Source organism: Ammospiza caudacuta, chromosome 1 (assembly GCF_027887145.1).
Source record: "Ammospiza caudacuta isolate bAmmCau1 chromosome 1, bAmmCau1.pri, whole genome shotgun sequence".
NCBI classification, from domain to species: domain Eukaryota; kingdom Metazoa; phylum Chordata; class Aves; order Passeriformes; family Passerellidae; genus Ammospiza; species Ammospiza caudacuta.
In genome coordinates, this window is record NC_080593.1 from 108,638,919 (window position 1) to 108,661,161 (window position 22,243).

The 22,243-nt window shown below is 41.1% G+C and overlaps 1 protein-coding gene across 6 annotated transcripts in view; it reads right to left on the reverse strand.

Annotated features, from left to right (window-relative positions):
* ZNF521 (zinc finger protein 521) overlaps positions 1–22,243 on the reverse strand; it is a 230,747-nt gene that overhangs the window by 121,426 nt on the left and 87,078 nt on the right. For all 6 annotated transcript variants that reach the window (XM_058809531.1, XM_058809499.1, XM_058809515.1 and 3 more), the window contains one exon: positions 13,059–16,411. In XM_058809531.1, the coding sequence (XP_058665514.1) occupies positions 13,059–16,411 (3,353 nt within the window). The remainder of the gene's footprint in view (positions 1–13,058; positions 16,412–22,243) is intronic.

The window sequence follows — 22,243 nt, forward strand, 5'->3', positions numbered from 1 at the left end:
TGGACTGTGACTCAAGGAGGCATTAGAATTTCTCTTGAGTATCTCCAGCCTTTGCAGAGCAAGATGGCTCTAAACAGAAAGGAGCTCAGGGCAGTGACAGCCATCCTTGCCTTGTCCTGCTCCAGCTGTTTGCAGCAGGGAACTCTTGCTAAGCTCCCTCGCCCCTCTGCCCAAGCCACCAGCGTGTGGAGGACTCAGCAGGACTGAGCAGGCATCCAGGCCCTGCTGCTGCAGCTCATTGCCCTCAGCATATCCATGCCACACAATGAAGAGTGGTCAGTTAAGGCACTTACACCCTAACCTGCCACAGCTGCTTTTCCCAAAGGATACCTGTCAGTCTCCTGAGGAGACAGAAGAATGACAAAATTGTCATTTTTCCCTACAAACACAGAAAAAAGCTGACACATATTTCCTGTAAGAGAGAAATTTCAAATCAGCAAGGGTGGGTCAGAGAATGCTCTTGCCAGTACATTCCTGCATGGACTCAGACAGGACCAGTTCAGTAAATGGAGAAGATGCAAAGTGTTCAAAACTGCTGTCTTGCAAAAAATCCCAAGGATTTGTTCCAGAGGAGAAAGGCACACGTGATTAAGAACGTGGTTTAACTTTTCCCTACTACTATTATTGTTATTATTATCACCTCATCTTTTAATAAAAACTCTCTAATCAGCAAGCCCATAATCCTTCACTGAACCCCCTCCTGTCAAGAACCTAAGTGCCAATTTGTCTCCTCAATGCTGAGTGTAAATCTGAGGCCCAAGTCATTCCTGGGGCCATTCAAAATCACTGTACAAGAATAACTGCTTGAACAAATGTCTCAAAAGACCATTGGGTGCCTGTTGCATTCCTGTTTTCACAACCATTTTAAAGGCTTCCAGCATTCAAATCTTCCCTGTGAATTCATTTAAAGACCTCTGGATTGGGCATATGCATGTGTCTCCCTAAACTTTTGAATAATTAATGTCACCTAGACCTTTAATTATTGTCCCAATCCTCACTTACCCCTCTGCAGTTTTCTGAATTTCTTTTCTATAAAGGTGCCGAGTGTGTCCATGTCATGCAAAATGAGACTTTGCTGCTTTTATAAACAGTCCAGGAAAACAAATTTTCAATTGGCACTTCAATTCTGTGAACAGAATTTTATTTGCTTTGCTTTTATAAATAAAGCAAAACAACTAATAACAACTCTGCTAGAGGATTTACAGTTCTATTCAGAAGTGCTTCAAAAGTATGCAGAAAATACTTCTGTGTACACTTTTGTGCCCTCTGACTGTCTGAGGTACTGATACATTCTTTTTTTTCCTATTCCCTAGCTTCATTATATTACTTGAAAATGAACTGCATATGCTACTTATTGGCTCATGCTCCACCTCCTTGTCAAAATCATTCAGTATGCCATTTCCCCAGTTTTATACTATCAGGGAATTTCATCACCTTACTACTTATTCTTTCTTCCAGCCTACTGATATGCTGCATAAGTTCAACAAAATTCGTGCAAATAATGATTCTTAAGGCTTTCCATTATTTACACCCCTCCAAACCAACCTGCCTCAATTCACAAGACTCTCATGCTTTTTGTACCCAAGATCGTGTTTCTTTTCTTTTTTAATCAAAGAAAGTATCTCTCCCTATGCCATACTTATTCACCCAACAGATTAGTCTTTTGTGCTATACCATTTCAAAAGCTTTGCTAAAATCCTGGTAAATCATGTTTATAGGCTTCTCTGTCAGCACTTGTGGCTATTCTCTAAAAATACTCTTTATTGAAAATTTTAAGCGTGATCCTCCTTCTGTGAACCTTTGCCCTCCATCCTTCATTAAATCCAAACTTTCTTCTATCGTGTCTTTGATTAGCCTTCCTCTTCTGTTCCTCACTGTTTAAATCAAGCTCACAAACCAGTAACTTCATTCATAAGCCTTATATTCCCTGTTAAATGTTTGTTTAGTGGTCTTTTCTCAGGTTGTTGATGCTTCTTCTTAAAGACTGCAAGTTTATCCGCTTAATGTTTCCTTTTATCTTCAGCTGCTTTCACTGAGAATTTTGGAATGGATATTTCTGCAAGTACTTTATTGTGTATTATACTCCATTATATTACTTCTAATCTGTACTTTATTCTTCTCCATGGGGAGGAGATGCCACTAGCTCAACGACAATGCATTTGTTTAACAGTTCTGGTTTCCTTGATTACATATACCATTTCTGGATCTCCTGTACCCATGCCCCTTTTAACTGAATACCTATTCCCTATATGAAATAACCAAAATATCACTTATAGCTTCTAATGCATGGCATCTACAGTCTCAGGCTTGGAGGCATCCCTAGTTTGTTCTATACTCCTTTCACACTTCTCTTCCTCGCCTGATCAAAAATGGGTTTGATGTGTACCTGTTACCCCACTGATAACCTCCTGTTTACACCTGATTACATTATTTGCCCTTGTCACACTACTGAAGGGGACTTTCAAGGCTTTATCCCCTCAGTTTTAGCACAGACTGAGTGTGTGGATCAATAACAGAGCTGAGACAACCTGCTGTTGCCAAAAAAGAGTGATACCACACTTCTCACATCGTCTAATTCCCTTCTCCCATCAGTCATTCACTCAGTTTCCCTCACCTAAAGGGTGGAGTTAATCCAACCTTTTAAACTGACAGAAAAATAACCTGACAAGAGAAAGTGAACAGCATCTAAAAATCATATGAAAATAACAAGTTAAAACTTGCACACTAACTACAGCAATTTGCCAGTGCTAACTCCTAATGCTGCCAGCTGATTTTTTTACATCATTATTTTATTAAGCATTAACAGTGTGCTTGGCCCTTCGTGATACTCAAGAGCAACCACCATCCTAGCTTTGTCCATTTAGCCATTTTTTCATCACAGTTCAGATTAATTTTGACAGTACCTTAATTAAGGATTTCTTTCTTACCTTCCTGGATGTTTGTTTTGTCAACCTTAAGCTCTTAGAAAACTAAGCATATGTTAGCCAGTTTCACTGCATAGTTAGTTATTTATCTTGCTTATGGGGCACTGTCATCTTCCTTTTTTCTTTTTAATTGACTAATCACCAACTCTTGTAATTGCTCACACAAACCCCATTAATTAGTATTTCCTGATTACTTTTAAAAACATGTTCATGGAGATTTTATGAGTATTCTTCTGTTCTGTTTTTGCTTATCAGGGCCTAAATTATAACAGAGTCCAAGTGTACATGCCTGTGGAAAGAAAACAACCAATCCCATAAGGTAAGCAAAATGAAAAATGGAAAGAAACATTATTTTTCCTCATTTCTTTCATTATGGTTACTTATTGCATACACAAAATATATTGAGTCAGAAATACAAATGTTAATGTTAGCAGTCCTTACTTCTCTATTCTGCTTGAATTCATGCTCTGCTGTTCTGTCTTTCACCTTCTTTCTGAAGTCTGTATTTAATCATGTCTGTCTTCAGTGTCTCTTAGTTACAAACCTTTTCCTCCCCTAGCTGACGAAGAGCATTAGCTTGCAATGTCTCACATCCCCACACAGAAAAAAATACATCTTGCCACATTTAAAAACTGCATCTCTTCCCTTTGAGATCTCTAATCCTTTAACTCTCTCTAGGCCTTTCAAACTCAGTATTGAAGTGAAATACCTGTCAGAAAAGTAACTCTAAAACCTGGCAGCACAAGGTTGTATATTTATTTTCTCTCTCAATTACTTCATATTAGGCTTATATAATTTATGAATACAAACAGCTTAAAGTACAGTGAACTTGATTTGGGATCTAAAAAGCAAATACAGTTCTTTCTGTCTTTCTGTGTGAGGGCCTGATCCTGGGTGAGGCTGAGTCTCCGAGCAATGCACAGGTATCTGCTGAGCAGTGCTCAGGAATTTAGAGCTGTGTCAGCAACTGAACTTTCTGTCAGCATCCCCACCCCTTTCTGTCCTCTTATATTGCACTTAAAACCAAAGCCATTGAGACCCTCTGAAGCCCTAGAGCTGTTAACCCATCCAGAAGCATCCCAACACTCAGCATCCGTGTCAGTGTGGCCATGGACATTGAGGGAGAACTATGACCAACATGACACTGATAATTCTGCAGAGGAAGTGGCATCAAAGCAAAGGCAATAGAGTTTGACTTGGCAGGTCTGAGACTCAAAAAGCTGATATTCTGGGTAAGCTGATATTTTTTCCCTTTTAAAGTTGGGTTTTTTGCTTTGTTTTTTTAAAAAAGGCATACTGAGACAGACTGTCATTCAATAAAGCCACTACTTTCTTCACCAACAATCAGCAACAGATGTAGGCCAATAAAATTAATAGTTTGCAAGTATGCACAAGAGAATACTCTTGTCTCTTTTCTCCATCACAGATTTTGTAAAAGCTCTCTGGATTTTAACAGAAAGGCAAAATCAGGAGCTTTTTTTATACCTTTTTTTTTTTTTTTTTAATTTAAACACTACAACTGCTTTTCTCCTGCTCTGTGGAGAATTAATGCTGATTAATTTCACTTTCTAAAGTGTGACTCAGGACCCTCCCCCTACCCTTACTTGTCCACTTTTAACTCAAACTGGATTCTGCACTATTACTTACCAAAATAATTTAATCCTACAGAATAGAACTTGTGCTCAAAAATATGCAACATTAATATTAATGTACAAACAGAAATATATTGCTCATACATAATATATAAGAAATTAATTTTCATTGAAGTATCAAGAGAAGGAGTAAACCCCTTAGATCCTTCTCACGCAATTAGCTCTGCACTTGGGGAAGTCAATGGGACTTCACAAATGAGGGCTTCACATGATAACATGGGCAAGACCGGGGTTTTAAAAAGGCACTACAAAATATAGCATGAAGAGAGTCCTGCAATCATATTGCTGTGATTTTGGTTCTACCCTCCATGGGTACACTTAGGCCACATCAATGTGAACAAATACGCTGGTAGCATCTGAGCTGGCACACAGCTGCTGACACTGCAATGACGCTTGACTGTGTGCCCAGCTGAAAAACCTCCTCTGGGGCACTGCAGCTGCCCAAGGAAGTGGTGTACCAGCAAAACAAGCACTCTGCTCAGCCACTCTTCAACACTATCCACAACGATTTGTGTCTAACTGGCTTTTTTCCTGTGAAGAAATACTTGCTCTCCTCTAAGGGAATTAAGGGAACTTCGCAGAATTGCCTCTGTCTTATTTCATAATCTTTTACTTTCACATTAATTCTTAAAATACCAGCAGCTCCTCTTAGGTACATCCTGTAAAAAGTTAATGTCTTTTTACATGGGGCTTCAGTCTACCATTTGTCTATCTAAAAAAAAGAATTGCAGAATTTGTTTGAGAAGCAGAATGCCATACTTCTAGGTTTGAAGGACTTCAACCACTCAACCACCATCATACAAACCAGCTGTGAAGCAGAGAGCATATGAGAAATGAGGAACTATGGTTAAGACTGATAGTTTGGGAAAATCACCAGGTGATGCAGACATTCCCTGCCTAGTCCTGTGAGAGAAGCACCAAGAGGCAGAACAGGATCAATTACAAGTTGATCACTGTCAGGGATGGTTGCAAGGATTCGTAAGCAGACAGCCATGTTCCTATATGTTGGCCCTAAACCTATTCCAGCCATCAGATCAGAAACCAAGAGGACTGTTGTAGCAGTGGTAAAGCAAACACAGAAGAAAATATGGAAACTTAAAGTTTCAGATCATTCTTTGTTGGTGAACCACCCTGTTTCCTACTGGAAAATGTAGAGAGAAAGAGGTGGCCTTTCAGATATGAAAAGCCATTAGATGTACCTTTTTACAGACAGAATGCTGTGAAACATCTGAATAATAAGCAAAAACCAGAGGAAATGTGTCCCAACAGAGGACACCAAAACTGTGTACATATAATCAAAGGGGATAAATAGCTCCATTCTCTCCTACCTCCCACCTTGGTTTTGAGTACACAAGCAGAAAGTCACTTTGAAATGGCTGCACTTCTAAGTGGCAGTACTTCTAAGATACTCTTCAAAGGCATTTCACAGGCATTAAAAATAATTCCTAGAAGTGCACATTATTATTGGTAGGACTAAACTGAGATGCTCAGTATCAGGAAGGGCCCTGCTCTTTCATTCACTGACTTATGGAGCCATATACCAGCAACAAAGGTTTATCCACCAAGGAACAACAGGGTAACGACAACATACATCTAGTAGGGCCCAAAGATGGGCAGAAACCGCAGAAGAACAAAATGGCTGAGGTTGATCTCTGGGGACTCTCTGGTCAAGTCCTCCTGTTTCAGAAGGGTCACCTAGAGCCAGACCACATCCAGATGACTTGTGAGTATCTCAAAGGGATACACAACCTGTCTGGGTAACCTCTGCCAGGGCTTGGTTTGCCCTGGAAATGTTTCCTGATGTTCAAAGGGAACCTCCTTTGTGTCCATTTGTCTCCTCTGCTTCTTGTCCTAGAATGTCACACGGTGGATGTTAGCAAGGGACAAATCTCTGCTGTCATACTCAGCAAAATATGCTGTATAAAATAGTAAAGGTCATATTTATCCAATATTTTGTAATACAGTGCAGGAAACAGTATTAACAAAATATGGCTTTGGCAGGACAAAAAGGTATCTCTCAATTTTGAACCACCGGGCATAAAATCAACTATCTGCTATCACAGAGCTCTGGCAGGTCAAAGAACAATATCCTTTATTAAGATAGTACATGTCAGGTGGTTTTCTTATGTTCATTTTGTATAACTTCCTGAAACAAGCAGTACTGGGGCTACATACCCATTTTAAATTAATGGTTAGCCCATTTTATTTCCCTCATGACAGAGTAACAAATCTGGGTGTTATCTTTGTTGTATGAGACAGAAAAATCCACATCATATATAACAACTTTATTGAGGAGTAGTGAAAAACAGTTCTCATGTACAGTCACTTAAGAAGCTGGCCTGTGAGTCTCACAAAGAGCAGATCATAGTTTCCTCCTATAGCTTCATGTCTTGTGTTCACTTGACTTTTGCATATAAAACAGGTATAAACTTCAGCTACAGCCATCTTCCTTGTTTGGACTCTTAAAGGCCTCTCTCCTATTTGGATTCTGTTGCCTGCTGGGTCACCTGTCTTCCCAAATATTGTAACAACTTCATAGGCTTTGAGATTACTGTTAATCTATGAATTTTTTCCCTGAAATTGGCCAAGAGTAGTCCAAAAATAAGAGGTAGAATTGAGAAAATCCTCTAGAGGTCTGCAAACCAGCAGACAAATAGAGACATGTAATGATTTTCTGTATCTTGTTCCTAAAGATGATCAGGCTGGAAAATTGTGTGAAATTTCTTCTAGTTTCTACCCAATTCTGAGATCAGAATACAAACACTCATCACTACTGTGATTTTCCTGTGGGGCTGTGCAGAAATTGTGGCATTCCATAGCAGCCCGTTGGCCAGCAGGTACAAGTACAGGAAAAACCCCAAAAGGACAGTGGGCTGCACAGCTGAGCTGTGGGAGCATACAGCTCATGGATGTTTTGTCCCATGAACCTTTGCTGAATCTACATCTGCCCTCTCCAGAGATCCTTAAGGACTCCATCCACATTCCTGTGACCCTCTATGGTTCTTCTGTGTTTCTTCAAGCACACATTCCACCCCCCAATCCCGGTTGATTTTAAGGAAATCTTGGTTTAGTGCTCTTGAAAATTTTGGAGAACATGTTATTCTTTCATCCTCTCCTGCAAAGTTTTCGACAGGTGTGAAGAAGACGCCTCTCCAAATTCCCCGTCTGAAGCCTCTGAGAAATAACAAGACAGACAAACAGCATTAGATTTTAATGATCAGTGGACAGGAAACTAAGAAAATTCACTACAATTTTCCACCTTGCTTCTGTTCAGCAGCTCCCAGCCAACATATGGCCTTCCTTTCACAGACTGAACTCATGGTGTGTGTGAGGTGAGACGTTTGAAGCCTAACTTTAGTAGGATTTACAGCAACATGATAATAATACTATCCTTGTAAAATTCAAAGAGGATCCTGATAGCTCACCACCAGACAAAGAGAAGAGAAATGCTTAAGTTGGACCTTATCAGCCAATTCATGGTAGTGGCACTGGCAGAAATTAAAGCATAGTGCAAAGTGAAGGTGGCCTACTGTGGCAAAAAGCCCCAGGCTAGCCCTTCCTAAGAACAGATATGGTCACACTTTAAATAATACTTTCCTGAAAGCAGTGTAAAAATGATGCCAGAAGACAAAACTGGTATTTTTAGTGAACTCATTTTGAAACTCCAGAAGCAGAAAATATGTTTGTCACAGATTAGTTCCACAAACTATTTCAAAGCCAAATCTTTGTGCCAGCAACAAACCTTCTTTACCTTTTTTTATCCCTGGATCCAAAATACGGCATGAAAATCACTTGTTCTGGGCCTGGATTCACTGACAGGAAACCCAAGGCACTACTTACGTTTACATTACAAGTTTATGTGCTTATTCATAAAAATCCTGTAGTCAGAATGATCAGCTTGGATTGCTGATGAGGAGGATTATTTTAATTTCTTTATGTATTTCAATTAAATGTGTGAGTATAGATTTCAGTGCATTTTTTCAGTTAAAAGCACTGTGATTTATATTGCTAAAATGCTATTGCTTGCCCTGCCAAAAGCATGCATCTGGGAACATTTCTGGGTTGCTTACAGTCTTTTCTCTCATCTTTCTGCCTCTGACTGCCAGTGCATGCTGTTGAAATAAACCAGCTACTTCAAAAGGCAGTTCCTGTTTTCTGTCTTTGTGGGTCTGGCAATGTTTTGAGAAGTGGGGGGAAGAATAGTAAGAGAATAAAGGTAGATTCAGAGCCCATGAATAAATGAAGACAAAAAAAAAGTAATGATAAAAGAGTATACCTACCTGAGCTCCGTTCTTTCTCCCAGGGTGATACCATTTCTGGATTCATCTTAAGTCGAAGAAGTTGAGTTTCAAGGAGCCAACAGCTCTCCACAGTATCTGAATTTTGTGACCCACATCTCTGAAAGCTCGTAGTCAGACTGCACTTTCATGGCTCCTTCCAGAACAGTGCTGTGATATGCCCGGTGTCCCCTGCTGTGACATGCCCATCCTGGCATACAGCTCTGCACAACCACAACAGGACAGAAGAGCAGCCCCAGATTCTGCTCTCCAGCTGGTGTGACAGTTGCAAGCTCTCTCCTTTGTCCAGCATTTTTGATATTCTCTGAAATAGTGAGTTTCTGCAAATCTGTTGCCACACCTAAATAAGCATCTTCACTCCTGAAGTGATTTCGCTGTGTACTCATGCTGCTCCTTCTCTCCTCAAGACCAGAAAACCCAGCGAATTCTTGTATTATTAATGAAGGACTGTCTGCATTGCCACAGGTAATACAGTATTCACATGAGCTTCACATTCATGGAACAAAGTGATACAGAAGCAATTACGCTTCTACTCTGAAAGTCACCAACAGGACCCCAAACTGAGCACAGTTGCACATGTGGATGCTCTACCATAATTTAGGTTTAGACATTAAACTGTGGGTGGAAGCTGGAGTCCATTCCCGCCTCCCTGCCAGCTAAGAAACAGGCAATATAATTTATTGCACTGTTATGCCAGTGTGATTCAGCAAGTACAGAAGTCTTGCAGCTTAAGAAGTGAGGGCACAATTTCTGCTGAGTCAAGAGTTCTTTCATTAGGTGCCTGACAGGATAATAAGGAAGAAGAACAGAGTCAAGGCCACACAGATTTTCTTGAACAGATTTTCATCTTCCAAGTGTTTTACAAAAAGTGTATTGTAAATAAGCATGGAAACACACTTTTCAGGAAATATCTATCTTATATTCTGAATAAGGAAAATGAAGCAGAGGTGTTCAAGCAGTTTTGGCCAAGTCAGCAAAGCAAATGAGTGACAGAAAAAGGTCTACTTCCCAATTCACCAGCACACCAGATCTTGTTCTCTGCTTTTAGACAGTAACTATCACTAAGGTTATCACCCTAGCCCAAAAGTGTGCTTGCAGTGATTCAAGATCTTTACAAGAAATCTAAAACCAGCTGAATCCAGCACCTCATTAAAGCTCAAAGATCAATTTGCAGATCTACACATTTTAGAGCTCTTTCAAAACCTGTTGTTCATCTGTCTGTTTAAGTCTGTGTGATAACTTAGGGGTACTACATTCAGCAGCGTGATGGACTTAATGAGTTCTGACCTGCTCCTTGACTCATTGCAACCAATGATGAGCACTAGTCATAATTTTCCATCCCAACCAGAAGGTAACTTTCAGTGGAGATGATTCAGGTCAACATTTTTCACTCAGCAAGTGGGGTCAGCTCAGCAAGTGACAGCTCAGCTGAAGACATTATACTATGGTAAGGTAATTGCACCCTATCACATCACTGAGAACAGACTAAAAAGGGAAATTTTGTAGTTCAACCATGAGAATACACAGCAAAGAATCTAGAAGTGACACCTCCAGTGTGATATCTTATCCTAAAAAGGTATTTTCCAATATTCTTATAATTGAAATCTTTTACTGAGTAAAAAGGGGTATTCAGCAATATTAATGATCTGACAACTCATCTCATTTATGCAAGATACCTATTTTTCTTGCCTTAGGAGTGAAATACTCTTTATATATAGGTTGAAATCTGAAATCATGTGACTCTCAATAATGCAAATGAAACTTTCACTCCTTGATATTATTAGTACTGTTTGGTGAAAATTTCCCCAAAATTGCATGTTTAAGTAGCTGCCTTCAACATCCCCTTCAGTTCAAGAAACATCCTTCCAGTGGAGTATGACAGCCAGTGACTAATAATAAATTTCAAAAATCCATTTTTTAATTGTTTTTACTTCCCTCAGTCTGGACATCTAATCTATAGTTTTAAACATCTGTACATTCCCACTTTAAATTTTGATTCTCATTGCTACATAGCTTGCATCACTAGAATTCGAACCAGTGATATCTGCTAGAAAAATTAATTATCCTTCAGGATTTTACAAATGTGCATTTATGGTTTCCAGAACTACCAATGCTCTATGAGGAATTTGATAGCTTTTTCTTCCCATGAGAAAAGAATCTGAAAGTCTACATTACTATGTGGACACCAGAACCATAGACACTGAAAATTCAATTTACATCCTCAGAATAGAGGTGGGGGGTAAATGGTGATTTGAAGGAGACAACTGCTATTCACAAATGTGCAGTTTAAAAAGCTTTTTCATCTTAGATACACTTTTATATAAAAATCAAAAGGATTAAGAAGAGGAACATGATGCCAATTAGCAGTGTAACTAAGAACTCAGATTATGCCTGATCCAAGTACAGGAAGATTCACTAATGATACTGAAGGTAACTGATCTTATACCACCACAAAGGACTCTCAAATCTCTTTCTGTCTAGTTTACAAGCAAGAGAAAGACAAATTGGTAGCATCTTAGCATGGTAACTGACTTAACACATGATTCTGATTGTGCTTGAGGTAGCAGCAATTGGCTTCCAACATGACTGGGAAGAGGGATTTCATGTAGTCACTCGATGCAAGATGACAGAAACAGAAACCAGGATGACTCTGAACCTATCAAAAACATGCAGCTGGTAATCCTGTTGTTCCAAGTGAGCAGCAGTGAGATCATCAGTGACCTAAAACACAGCTAATGAGAGCCACTCCTCTTCCCTCCTCTTTAAAAAGATGCTTTTCCTCAGACCTCAGGTTCACAGTCTTACAGCCTTCCATAAATTCCACACCACACCCCATCCTCAGGTGTCCCCTACCACCAATGAGCAAACTGGGGATAAAGTTAGGAAAGCACAGGGCCTTTCCTGGGGAGGTGCAGCCTGCCTGGTACTTCATCCTGAACTCTCAGCTCCAATTCTCTCTTCATGGCACTCCAGGTTCTGTGCTACCTCAGTGTCCTTCTCCCAGCCTATCTTCATCTATGTTCTCAGAAGCTCCATCAATACTTACCTCTTGGTCCGCATATGCTGGTGTATCCTCACTCTTCCCTCTCTGCCTCCCTCCTGCCCTCCAGTTTGCACAACACTGCTGGACAACATGCTGAGAGATGTCTTTCCCAACAGATGGGCTCACAAACAGGGAGTGAGGAAGGTGATGGAGGAGCAGCAGCTCCCTAGCCACAGGGTATCCATACACATTCACAGCAATTCACAACATGGTTGCACCATGTTTGTATCATTATAGGCTAAAAGCTTTCTTGAAACAAAAGCTGTTATTTCTTAAAATTTGCTTGTGCTGTGTTTTTAGACTTCCTGAATTATAAGATGCAAAATACCATGCTTAAATATTACCTCTAAGTCATTCTAATGGTAACATTTCTGAAGATAAAACAGATTCCCTTCCCTCAGTACACGACCCCCTCACCTCCCCACATACAGGTGTCATTACTTGGTCACTGGTGACTGAGGAAGCAGATTACATCTTTCAAGAGTTTGATATGTACTTTCTAAGTTATGCTGCATGACAGAATTTCAGTCATTAGGCACTAGGTGTTTCAGTGACTTCAAAATGTTCTTCATCAGGAATGGAAAGGAAAAACCAAAGAAATTGCATCCAAAGGACTGATTTCTCAATTTACCTTAGGCTAGTGTTGCACTTCTACTTAATCAAAATATGCTAGAAGAGGGAGAAATGAAAGTCTACAACACAATTAACAAAAATACCCTCAATTTGTTGCTCACAAATATTTTCTAAAAAAACAACCCCTTATGCCAGCATTTTGGCTCACTGTGTCTACTCCTCTGTCATTAATGCTCTCTGCCGTAAGCACAACTCCTAGCTGGGGATTCCAATGCATATGGGAGCTAGAATAAGATTCCAGATCTCAGTTGTGCTGGCATGAAGATAGGTCTCCTCAGTGATACAGAAGACAATATCCTAGGGAGACTGGAATAAGTCCTATTCCACAAAATTCAATCCAAGATGTAAGGCATATCAAGCAGCAGGTAATTACTAGCTAATGGCTGTGGATGGAAATGTAACATGGATCAGCCTAAGCATTTCATGACAAGTGACAAGACAGCTTGAAAAAAGGGAGATTTTTTTCCAAAAGGATGGAAGGTGTCAAGAGCAAAGAAAAAAGGGTTACCTCTTCAGTTTGGGAGGGGCTGATTCTAGGCATTGGAGATACTTGAGGCGTTTTCAGCTGTGTACTGTTGCTGTCTGGAACAAGCTCTCTGTGGATTGACTGAATATGGTTTTGGAGTTCAGTTTCTGATTCAAACTTTACATTGCAACTAGAACAGCGAGTCTTCAGTCCCCCTGCCTTGCTTTTGTTCTCAATGGAACTCAAGTTCTCATTTTGGCCCATGCCTTGTCTGTTACTGCTTGAAGGGATGTTGACACTCGGACTACCACTTTTACTGAGATTAACACAGCTAGCACACAGACCATATGGCAGACCGTTGATGTCAAGTTTCACTAAATCCTGTTTTGAACGGAATTCCTTCAGGCAAGACGCACACTTGTACAGTTTCTGGAGATGCTGTGCACGTCCCGTGGACTGCACAGCAGAACCATTTCCAGTTTTCTGCATATGGAACGTGCCATGGATTTTCAGTTCCAGCGTGGAGGTCACTGTCTGCATGCACACCACACAGCGGAACCCCGTCAAGGAGTTCCTCAGGTCAGGGTGCATTTGGCAATGCTCTAAAAATTCCTCCTCACTCTGAAGGGGCATCTTGCAAATCCTGCAGTTTCCAGTGTCCAGGCTCTTACTATGTGTGACCTTATGTTCAGTAAGAGTCAGAAGAGACGGAAACCGCTCGCCACAGATTGGGCACATATAGTGTTTCACTGGTCCCAAGTGTGTCTGCATGTGCTCTCGAAGCCCATTTTCAGAGAAGAATGTTCGAGAACACACATTACACTTGTAATTCCCTTTAATAAGCTCAGCCTTTTTCTTCACTATGGCGCTTTCTCCAGGCCGAATGTTGTGGTCTCGCAGCTGGTGATTCTGCAGGAGAGTCTCCATGGTGTAAGCTGCACCACAAATGTCACAGCCATACATAGGCTCAGATGTGTCCACATCTTCTTCACTGCCATCGTGGCTGTTATGGGACTCCTGGCTATTTGTCAACAAGGTCTGGAGTTCCACTTCCTCTTTCTGAACTTGCTCAGATGCCCCATTCGTTCCACAGTTTGGAGTTTTCGTTTCAAAAACACAATGTTTCTCCCTCAAGTGCTTTTCCAGCAAGATGATTGCATGGAAAGCTTTGCTGCAGAACTTGCAGTTGTACTTCTTGCTGTGCGTAGTGATGTGACACTGCAGCTCCACCTCTGTACCAAAGGATTCACCACAGAAGATGCACTTGTGTACTTTGCCTTGGTTCTCCAGGTGGTTGTGCTTCACATGAAGCTGTAGGTCAGTCTCATTGCGGAAATCCCAGTTGCAAGATGTACATCTGTATACCTTCTTCTCATTGCTGTGCTTCACAGCCAAGTGCAGCTGAATGGAGACTTTGGAGTCAAAAACCTCTTGGCACAAGGTGCAGCGGAAGAACACGAATGTATGCATGTCTAGTAGGTGTTTCTGCAAGTCATCCACAGAAGTAAACTGCTTGTCACAGCTTTCACAGATGTAGTAGGTTGAGGTGATCATGAAATGAATGGTAACATGCTTCAGCAGTGACTCCTGATTTGGAAATTCCTTGTTGCACTGAGGGCAGGTCAGTTTTGGCAGGACAGTGTCAAGGTGTGTTTTCAAATGAGTCTGAAAACCATCCAAGGAAGTATACTTAGCACCACACTGATTACAAATGTATTCCCCAGCAGGACGAGGAGGAGCACCTCCAACTGCCTGCATCATCTTTAAAGAGGTCTGCTCAATGGCTACAGGAGATAATGGGCTCATGGCTCTGGACTTTTTCCCATTGTGGATGTAATTCAGGGCCAAAGGAATGTTCTTATGGTTCTCCTTGATATGCTTGTTCAGTTTAAGAACACTATTAAATATTGGAGAATTAGTACAGTAAGAACAAGAATACACTTCCACCACTGGATCTTTTGGGGTTCCGAGCACAGGAGAACCAAAACGGGAACTGCTAAGATCACAATGGACTTGTCTAATATGCTCTTCCAGGGAAGAATCTGTAAGAAATCCCATGTAGCAATGGGGACAAAAGAATGCATTACTGTCCTTAGCAGCAGGGTTGGCAAATCCATGAGAACATCGGATGTGTTCCTGAAGGGTGTTGAGGTCATTGAACACTTCAGAGCAGAAGTTGCACTGGTAGACCATGGCTGGCATGGTAGAAACAATCAGTGCTGGGTCTGGAGCTTCATGGACTTGCTTAAGATGTTCATTCAGATTGTAGAGAGATGGCAATACCTCCAAACAATACTGACAGATATGGGCTTGTTCAGGTTTATCTAAATGCATAGTTTTCAGGTGTATCTGCAAAACTGCAAGACTGGAAAACAACTGTTTGTTGCAATAAATGCAGCTATAAGTAACTTTTGCCTGCTTACTTGAAGGACCAGTGATATCTGGCACTTGCTGAGCTGCCCGCTTCCTTCCACGACCTTTTGGTATAGGAGGAGCCGTTTCCACCATTGTTGAGCTATCCACCGAGAGATTTGAATCTGGGGTAGTGCTAGAGACTGATGTGTACCCCACAGTTACCAAAGACGGGCTGTTGCTGTGGTTGCACGACTCTGGCTGCTGGTGACTGTCCATGTGGCTGTACAGCTCCTCCACAGTGTGAAAGTTCTCAGAGCAAATGCTGCATGAATTCTTCTTCTCACCATTATGAGCCTGCTCCATGTGATTTACTAGGGACGTCTCCTCTACAAAGAGTTCATGACAGTAAACACACTGAAGAGCAGATCGGTCTTCATTAGGGGAACACTCAGGGTGACATTCTGCAATGTGCTTCTGAAGATCTTCAGGAAAATCAAAGCCTTCTTCGCACTGACTGCATTTCTGAGTGTCTTTCATTTTCCAGTCCTCCATCCGGGAAGCGGACTGGGAGCCATCTTTGTTCCTCTCATGAACCTGCATGTGTCCATGCAGTGAACTAGATGACAGGAACCCACGTCTACAAATGGCACACTTATATGGCTTGTTGGACGTATGAGTCTTTAAGTGAATTTTAAGATGGTCGCTCCTTGAGAATGCCGCATCGCACTCACTGCAGTGATACTTCTTGTCTCCCGTGTGAAGCTTTATGTGGCGGTCCCTGCTCCGTTTGTGTTTGAAGAGGCGGCTGCAATACGTGCATTTGAAAGGGAGCTTGTCACTGTGACTCTGCTCGTGGTGCTTTAAGTAGCTGAGGCGGCTGAACGACTTGTCACAGAACTGGCACGGATAGGGCAAACCTGGGCCTCCTTCCTCTTCTCCAAAATCACAGCCTTCTCCATGGCTCGGGGAAGTCTGATCCTTGCTAGAAGGCGATGATGCTGGCCATGAGCAAGAGGGGTCATCCTCAACATCCACTCCGTCTGAAATGAGAAAGAAACATGCCCACAAGCTTAATCACAAGAGTAAAAAGGAGCTAGGAAATGCATATGAATAATGCAGGGCTGCTACTCCTAAATAGCTAAAACACTGAACTCAGACTAGAACATTTCTTACACTGATATCAACAGTTTCAAGACCACATTTATTTTTATCATACTGTAAAACATTAGAAGTTATTAAATAGTTCTGTGCCTATATTAACTTTTTATTGCTTTTTTATCATTCTTTCTCAGTTGCAGGATATGTATTATACATTGACAATTTTATTAAAATGCAGATTTTAATATATTTAATGTTACTTTTGTATCCATTGTAAAATTATTTGCATATTATTGAGCATCTGAAGAGTCAAAGGAAAGGAGAAAATATTACAGGAATGCTGTAAAATGAACACAGTCAACCCACATGCCCAATATTTACTGAAAAGATTTGCACTGCTTTGCCACAGGTTTGTGATATTTTTTTCCTTTTATTCTGAACACAGGAATCTTTTAAAGTCTATTTCTGAGACAGACTTGGGTGTTATTCTAAACAATAATAGGAAAAATTACAAGGGAGGAACAGGACAACAATATAAACAATGATGTTTTCTCTAATAAAATGCAACCAGATTTCTCCAATAATGATACAATTCAGTTACTAAAAGCCAGCAGCTGGATCATTAAATGTTCAAAACAATCCAACAAACCAACAACCAGGATCAAGAAAAATGGGAAAGTGTCATAAGGGTCAGCCATGAACAGCATTTTTTTTTTTTTTAAGTTCAAGAGGTTGCCCACCATTTCTTCCTTTTTTGCAAAGGCCTCAGCCAGCTGAACTTCCTCAGTACAGCAGAACCTGTACTGTAAGGTGATCACAGACAAAGCAACTTGTAAAAAACTGGAAACAGGAAAAATGATAAACATTTATGGTAAAAGCTGAAAGATTTATGAGTTACCAGGAAAAGACAAAGCAGAAATGCTGGCCAGATAATAAACGGACTAGTCATCTATGCTATTACCTCATCTCTAAACAGGGAAAGTTGTAAATATTTTTTTCAAGAGATATGCTGTACAATTTTTGCATCTTTCCTTTTAAATGTAGATAACTATACTTCAATGATCATACTCGTATTAACCTAAAACTTTTTAAAAAATATTAAAAGCATGTTTGAAAGATCACTCTACATCAAATAATTCTTCCATTCCTTTCCAGGGGCAATGCTTGAGGATTTTTTCCTTTTAAAAGTAAAACTGACTACAGTAACACTACAGAAAAAAAGATACAATAAACCCTGGAAGAATATCTTTCTAAAGGTATTCTTGCGAAGTAGAAAGTTTCCTAACATCTTCATCCTTCTCTCAAGAAATTTACTACAACACCACAAAAGTTAGAACCAGCCTATATTGTATAAACAAATTCCAAGCCTGCTTACTTTAAGGTAAAGAGATTTTACTAGATTATCAACCTCTTGCTTATCCACAGGAAACAGATGAGGATTCGTTCCTTTCCTGCATCTAGAAACTGATGACAACGCCATCTCACTATCAATGCCAGATGGCAACCATCTAACTCTGAGAAAACAACCAAACACCATTGCTGGATGCCTGCCCATTGACACAATGCTTTTCAGGATAGTTTGGAAACTGCATGGGTTTTTATCCTCTTGTTTACATCTTGGAGAAGAGGGTTTCACAAATTAAACACACCTTTTGCACATACACACGCTATACATCTGTAATTACCTACATACAAATCTGCACTACTGGTATGTATTCAAATAACACAATCAACCCCTGGCCTGAGTGCCATGTTTTTGAATCAAAAACAATGCTGTTTGTTTAGCAAAAAGAAGGAAACATAAAAATCCTCCCTTCCAGCAAAATTAGTGTCATCTGCTAAAATGCTTCCCAATGTGCAAAGTTCCTCATTGTCACACATACTAAATAAAACCAGTCAGGTGAGATTTTAAGATGGAACATTAATGACTGCAATATTCACAGGAGACTTTTAATGTAAATCTGTGTACTGCCCTTTCAAATTGCTGGATTTGACTCTAAAACTGGAAATTATCAAAACAGTGGAACAAGCATTTACAGAAAAATATGCTAATGTTTTCTCTAGTTCTAAATTTTATATTAAATGCATCTTTCCAGCTAGGTCTTTTAAATGGGAAAACCTTTTGTTCTTTAAAAATCCAATCTATTTCTGACATACACCCACTGATGGCAGATAAACTGGAATTTATGTCTGCAACCAAGTGAAGAAAAATAGTCTGTGACTGCCTAGGCAACATATTTCGTAACCAAATTTCGTATTAAAATGAATATCCTATGGAGAAATGATATATTATTGTATAAATGTTTAGAGGACTATATAGTAAGTGTTATAAATAGTGTACCATCACTGACATAGCAGTAAATCACTTCCTTCTTGTGGCCACTGCCTGCCCGGTTTTACCTGTTATACAACCATTCCCCCCGGCTCGTGGATCCCAGCAGGCTGTTGGGCTGGCAGCAGGGTCAGGATCAAGCGTGGAATGTGACCAATGGCAGCCCCTTTCCCCCACCCAATTCTTCTTGTTTGCCTGGGATTCTCCTCAGCCTTTTTACAAGGGTAAGGAAAGCTGAGGGGGAAGAACGTGACCACAGCACAGAGACAGTTCTTGCTTTCCAGCCGGCAAATGGAAATGTGTGCCGCTTTGCAGTTGCAGTTTTTAATCAGAGCCCGTACTAATTCTACAGAGCAATTCCCTTTGTGCAAAAGGGAGAAGAGCAAGCCACTTACAAGTCAGATTTGTGTCCTTTTAACTGAGAAGTGAAAATCTTTCAATCTCTCAGAGCTACAGAAGAACAAGCAAGGCAGGGGGAATTCCCAAGGCGGAGGACAACAGGATTTTCCTGAGTACAAGTCTAACAATGTCACCAACACGCTTTTCCGACTCCCCACCCCCTGGCATGGCAGGGGACAGCCTGTGTGGAAGGGGTACTGGTGGCTGGCCACATGCTCTGGAAGGAGGAACCCTGGGCTGCCCTCACACAAAGGGCTCCAAAGGCCAAGCCCATCAGCCTTCTGTGACCCACAGAAAGGCTTTTGAAACTGTCCCTCTGCAATGAGGAAAACGTTTCACTGCGGTGACTTTTGCTGTGCAGACTCCAACCTGAACCCTGGGAACATTGTGTGCAATGGACTAATGTGCCAGTTGAGCTCAGGGGCTGGGTAAGAATGGATCTGGGGACAGCAACCAGGGTAACTACAGGACTAAGGGTAATTACTGCTACAGCAGGACTTGAGGACCATTACTTACAGGTGGTAATGCCTGTCCTGCCATTCCCCCACCGCTGCCCACAAGGATGCTGCCCCATAAAGTTAAGGTGCAACCATTAAGAGCATCTCCCTCAGAATGGCAGCAAAGTGTGACTTGCTGCTTTACACTGAGGCTACTCCACGCGCACACACACACACACACACACACACACACAAGGTGAGCAAGCCTTGGCCCTCAAAAGTGTGATGGAAGAGCTGAACTTAAGGTCTCCTCAGAGAGCCAGATGCTTGGGATGCAGACTCCACTCCAGCTTTCCAGATCTCACTACAGAGCCAGCTCTGCACTGGGGATAAAGTTTGACCTGCTGTCAGGGTAAAGGGCTTCAAACCCCTTTTCACCCATCACTCTCATAGAAAATACAGTTTGCTGCACATAGCTGCCTGTATATAAATCTGCAGACACCTACATACTGAGCTATATGTCAGCATTACAAATCTGATCTTTAGTGTTATAACAAGCTGTTTTAAAATACTCTGGACCAAATTCAGATGCACACATACAAGTTCCCAGGAGTGGTACACATCTATCTGAGGGCAGAATGGGGCTCCAGGTACTTGACAGAGTGTTTATGGAGTTTTAAAATATATTTTCTGTATCGACCTTTTTTTTTCCTTCAGCACTCACTAAGTGCTACTTACTGTAAATGCCTTTTTTGTGTTATGGCAAGTATTCTGAGTTTCAGTGTGATGCACTTAACATGTCCATGTAAATTTTTAATTTTTGGAACCAGTCACTTCACACTCGCTGACTCTAAGAAAGCTTTAGCACTCACAACCAAAAAACTTCACTGAAAATCAGCTACAAGGCCTAAAAGTCTATTTAAAGATGCAAATGTGTGTGAATAGTTAGTGCAGATGTTTTTCTACACCAACTGTACTTGCTGAGTTTCACCATTTCCATAAAGCACATTAAAACAAGTGTGTGAACACTCTGAGATGAAAGTACCAAGCACTCCTGAGACTTCCAGTGGAAAGCAGAGCTGCCTGACTTTTCTCCAAGCAGACAGGAATGCCCATGATTCAGCAGCCTGAGTAAATAAAAGAGGTCCTTATTTCCTAATTCTGCTGGCTGGCCACACTGCAGCAGTCTCTGTGCTGCTGCCAAAGGGGATGCAAAACTGGAACTACACCCAGCAGCTGAAGGACTGTCTTTGTTAGCCAGCCAGGCCTTCCTGACCATCTTCTGGCAACAAAACTATCGTATCCTGCAAGGAAGACCTCCATCTCAGGCTTGATAATTCTCTAGCCTGTCTAATAGGACAAAACAACAAATTTTGCCTGGTCTGTGTTGGAGGAGGACAGCTGGAAACTCAGTTAGCAGCAGAGTAACACCTGTTCAGTAGTATTGATGGGCAAAGTGCTCACCAACAGAAAAGTGAAGCAATACCAGGAGGAGTTATCCCATGCAAGGGGGGGAGGAAGGGGGAAGCACAAGAGCACAAAAGCACCTCTGTGGAGTTAGCAGCCAGCCACTCATGTGCCAACCCCGGAGACATGAGGTCTTAAAAGTGATCCTGTCCCTAGTGCTGCTGGCTGAATTAACAGGACTGCTTCAGAAAGATGTTACTTAGTCACCAGGAAGGTCTATGACACACACATACTTTTGCTGGAGTAGACTTCAGGGCACTTGCTTTATCATGGCTTATTTTTCTGTATGATTTAAACATGTTTTTGCTGCCACTAGACAAATGGCCACATTCCTAAAGCAAATGTCAGCTAACCTTTATGTGCCATAATACATAGGGGCCCTCTGACAGAACAGAGTTTACACATATGAACAAATTAATATTTTCAATATCCTGTAAGCAGCAGTTTTCCATTTTCCCCATTTTGCTGCTCAAGTAACGGGCACAGACAAGCTGGAATGCTTTGCCTCAGGTTACAAATGTAATCTTTGTGAAGGAGGAAACAGAACCTGCATCTCCCCAGTCTAAGCCACTCCTGCAAAAATAATTCTTTCTCCCCTGAAACACAGAGCTGGCAAAATGCTTAGACTGCTGGATTTGACCAAGGAGAAAGCCCAGCAGTTGAGATGGACAGACACCCCCAGCTCCGGTTCCTGCTGATATGGTCTCACTACTTTTCTCCCATAACAATAATGACAGACTGGTGAGACTGGTGACACAACTATCCCCCAGGAACCTACCCAAAGTACTAAACAGCAAAGTTTCTTTAACAGGTAAAAAATAATGAGTTACATAGGAAGATAATAGATACTAAAAATGAAAAATCAAGTACACCAGGCAGCAGCACATAAACCTGTGTACTCCATACTGCCACAGGCACATGGATTGTGAATGCACATGTATGCATTTATGCATTGGGTTGTTATGTAGCTATTATTTGTTGTCCTACCACCAGTCAAAGACCTGTTCATATGCCAGTGCAGAGACTTATATGTGCTTATACACAGGTATTGAAAAGGATGGAAAACTCATGCAAATGTACAGCACTGCTAATTTACCAGACAGCATGCCACAAAGTAGAACATGATTTGTAAGAAAGGA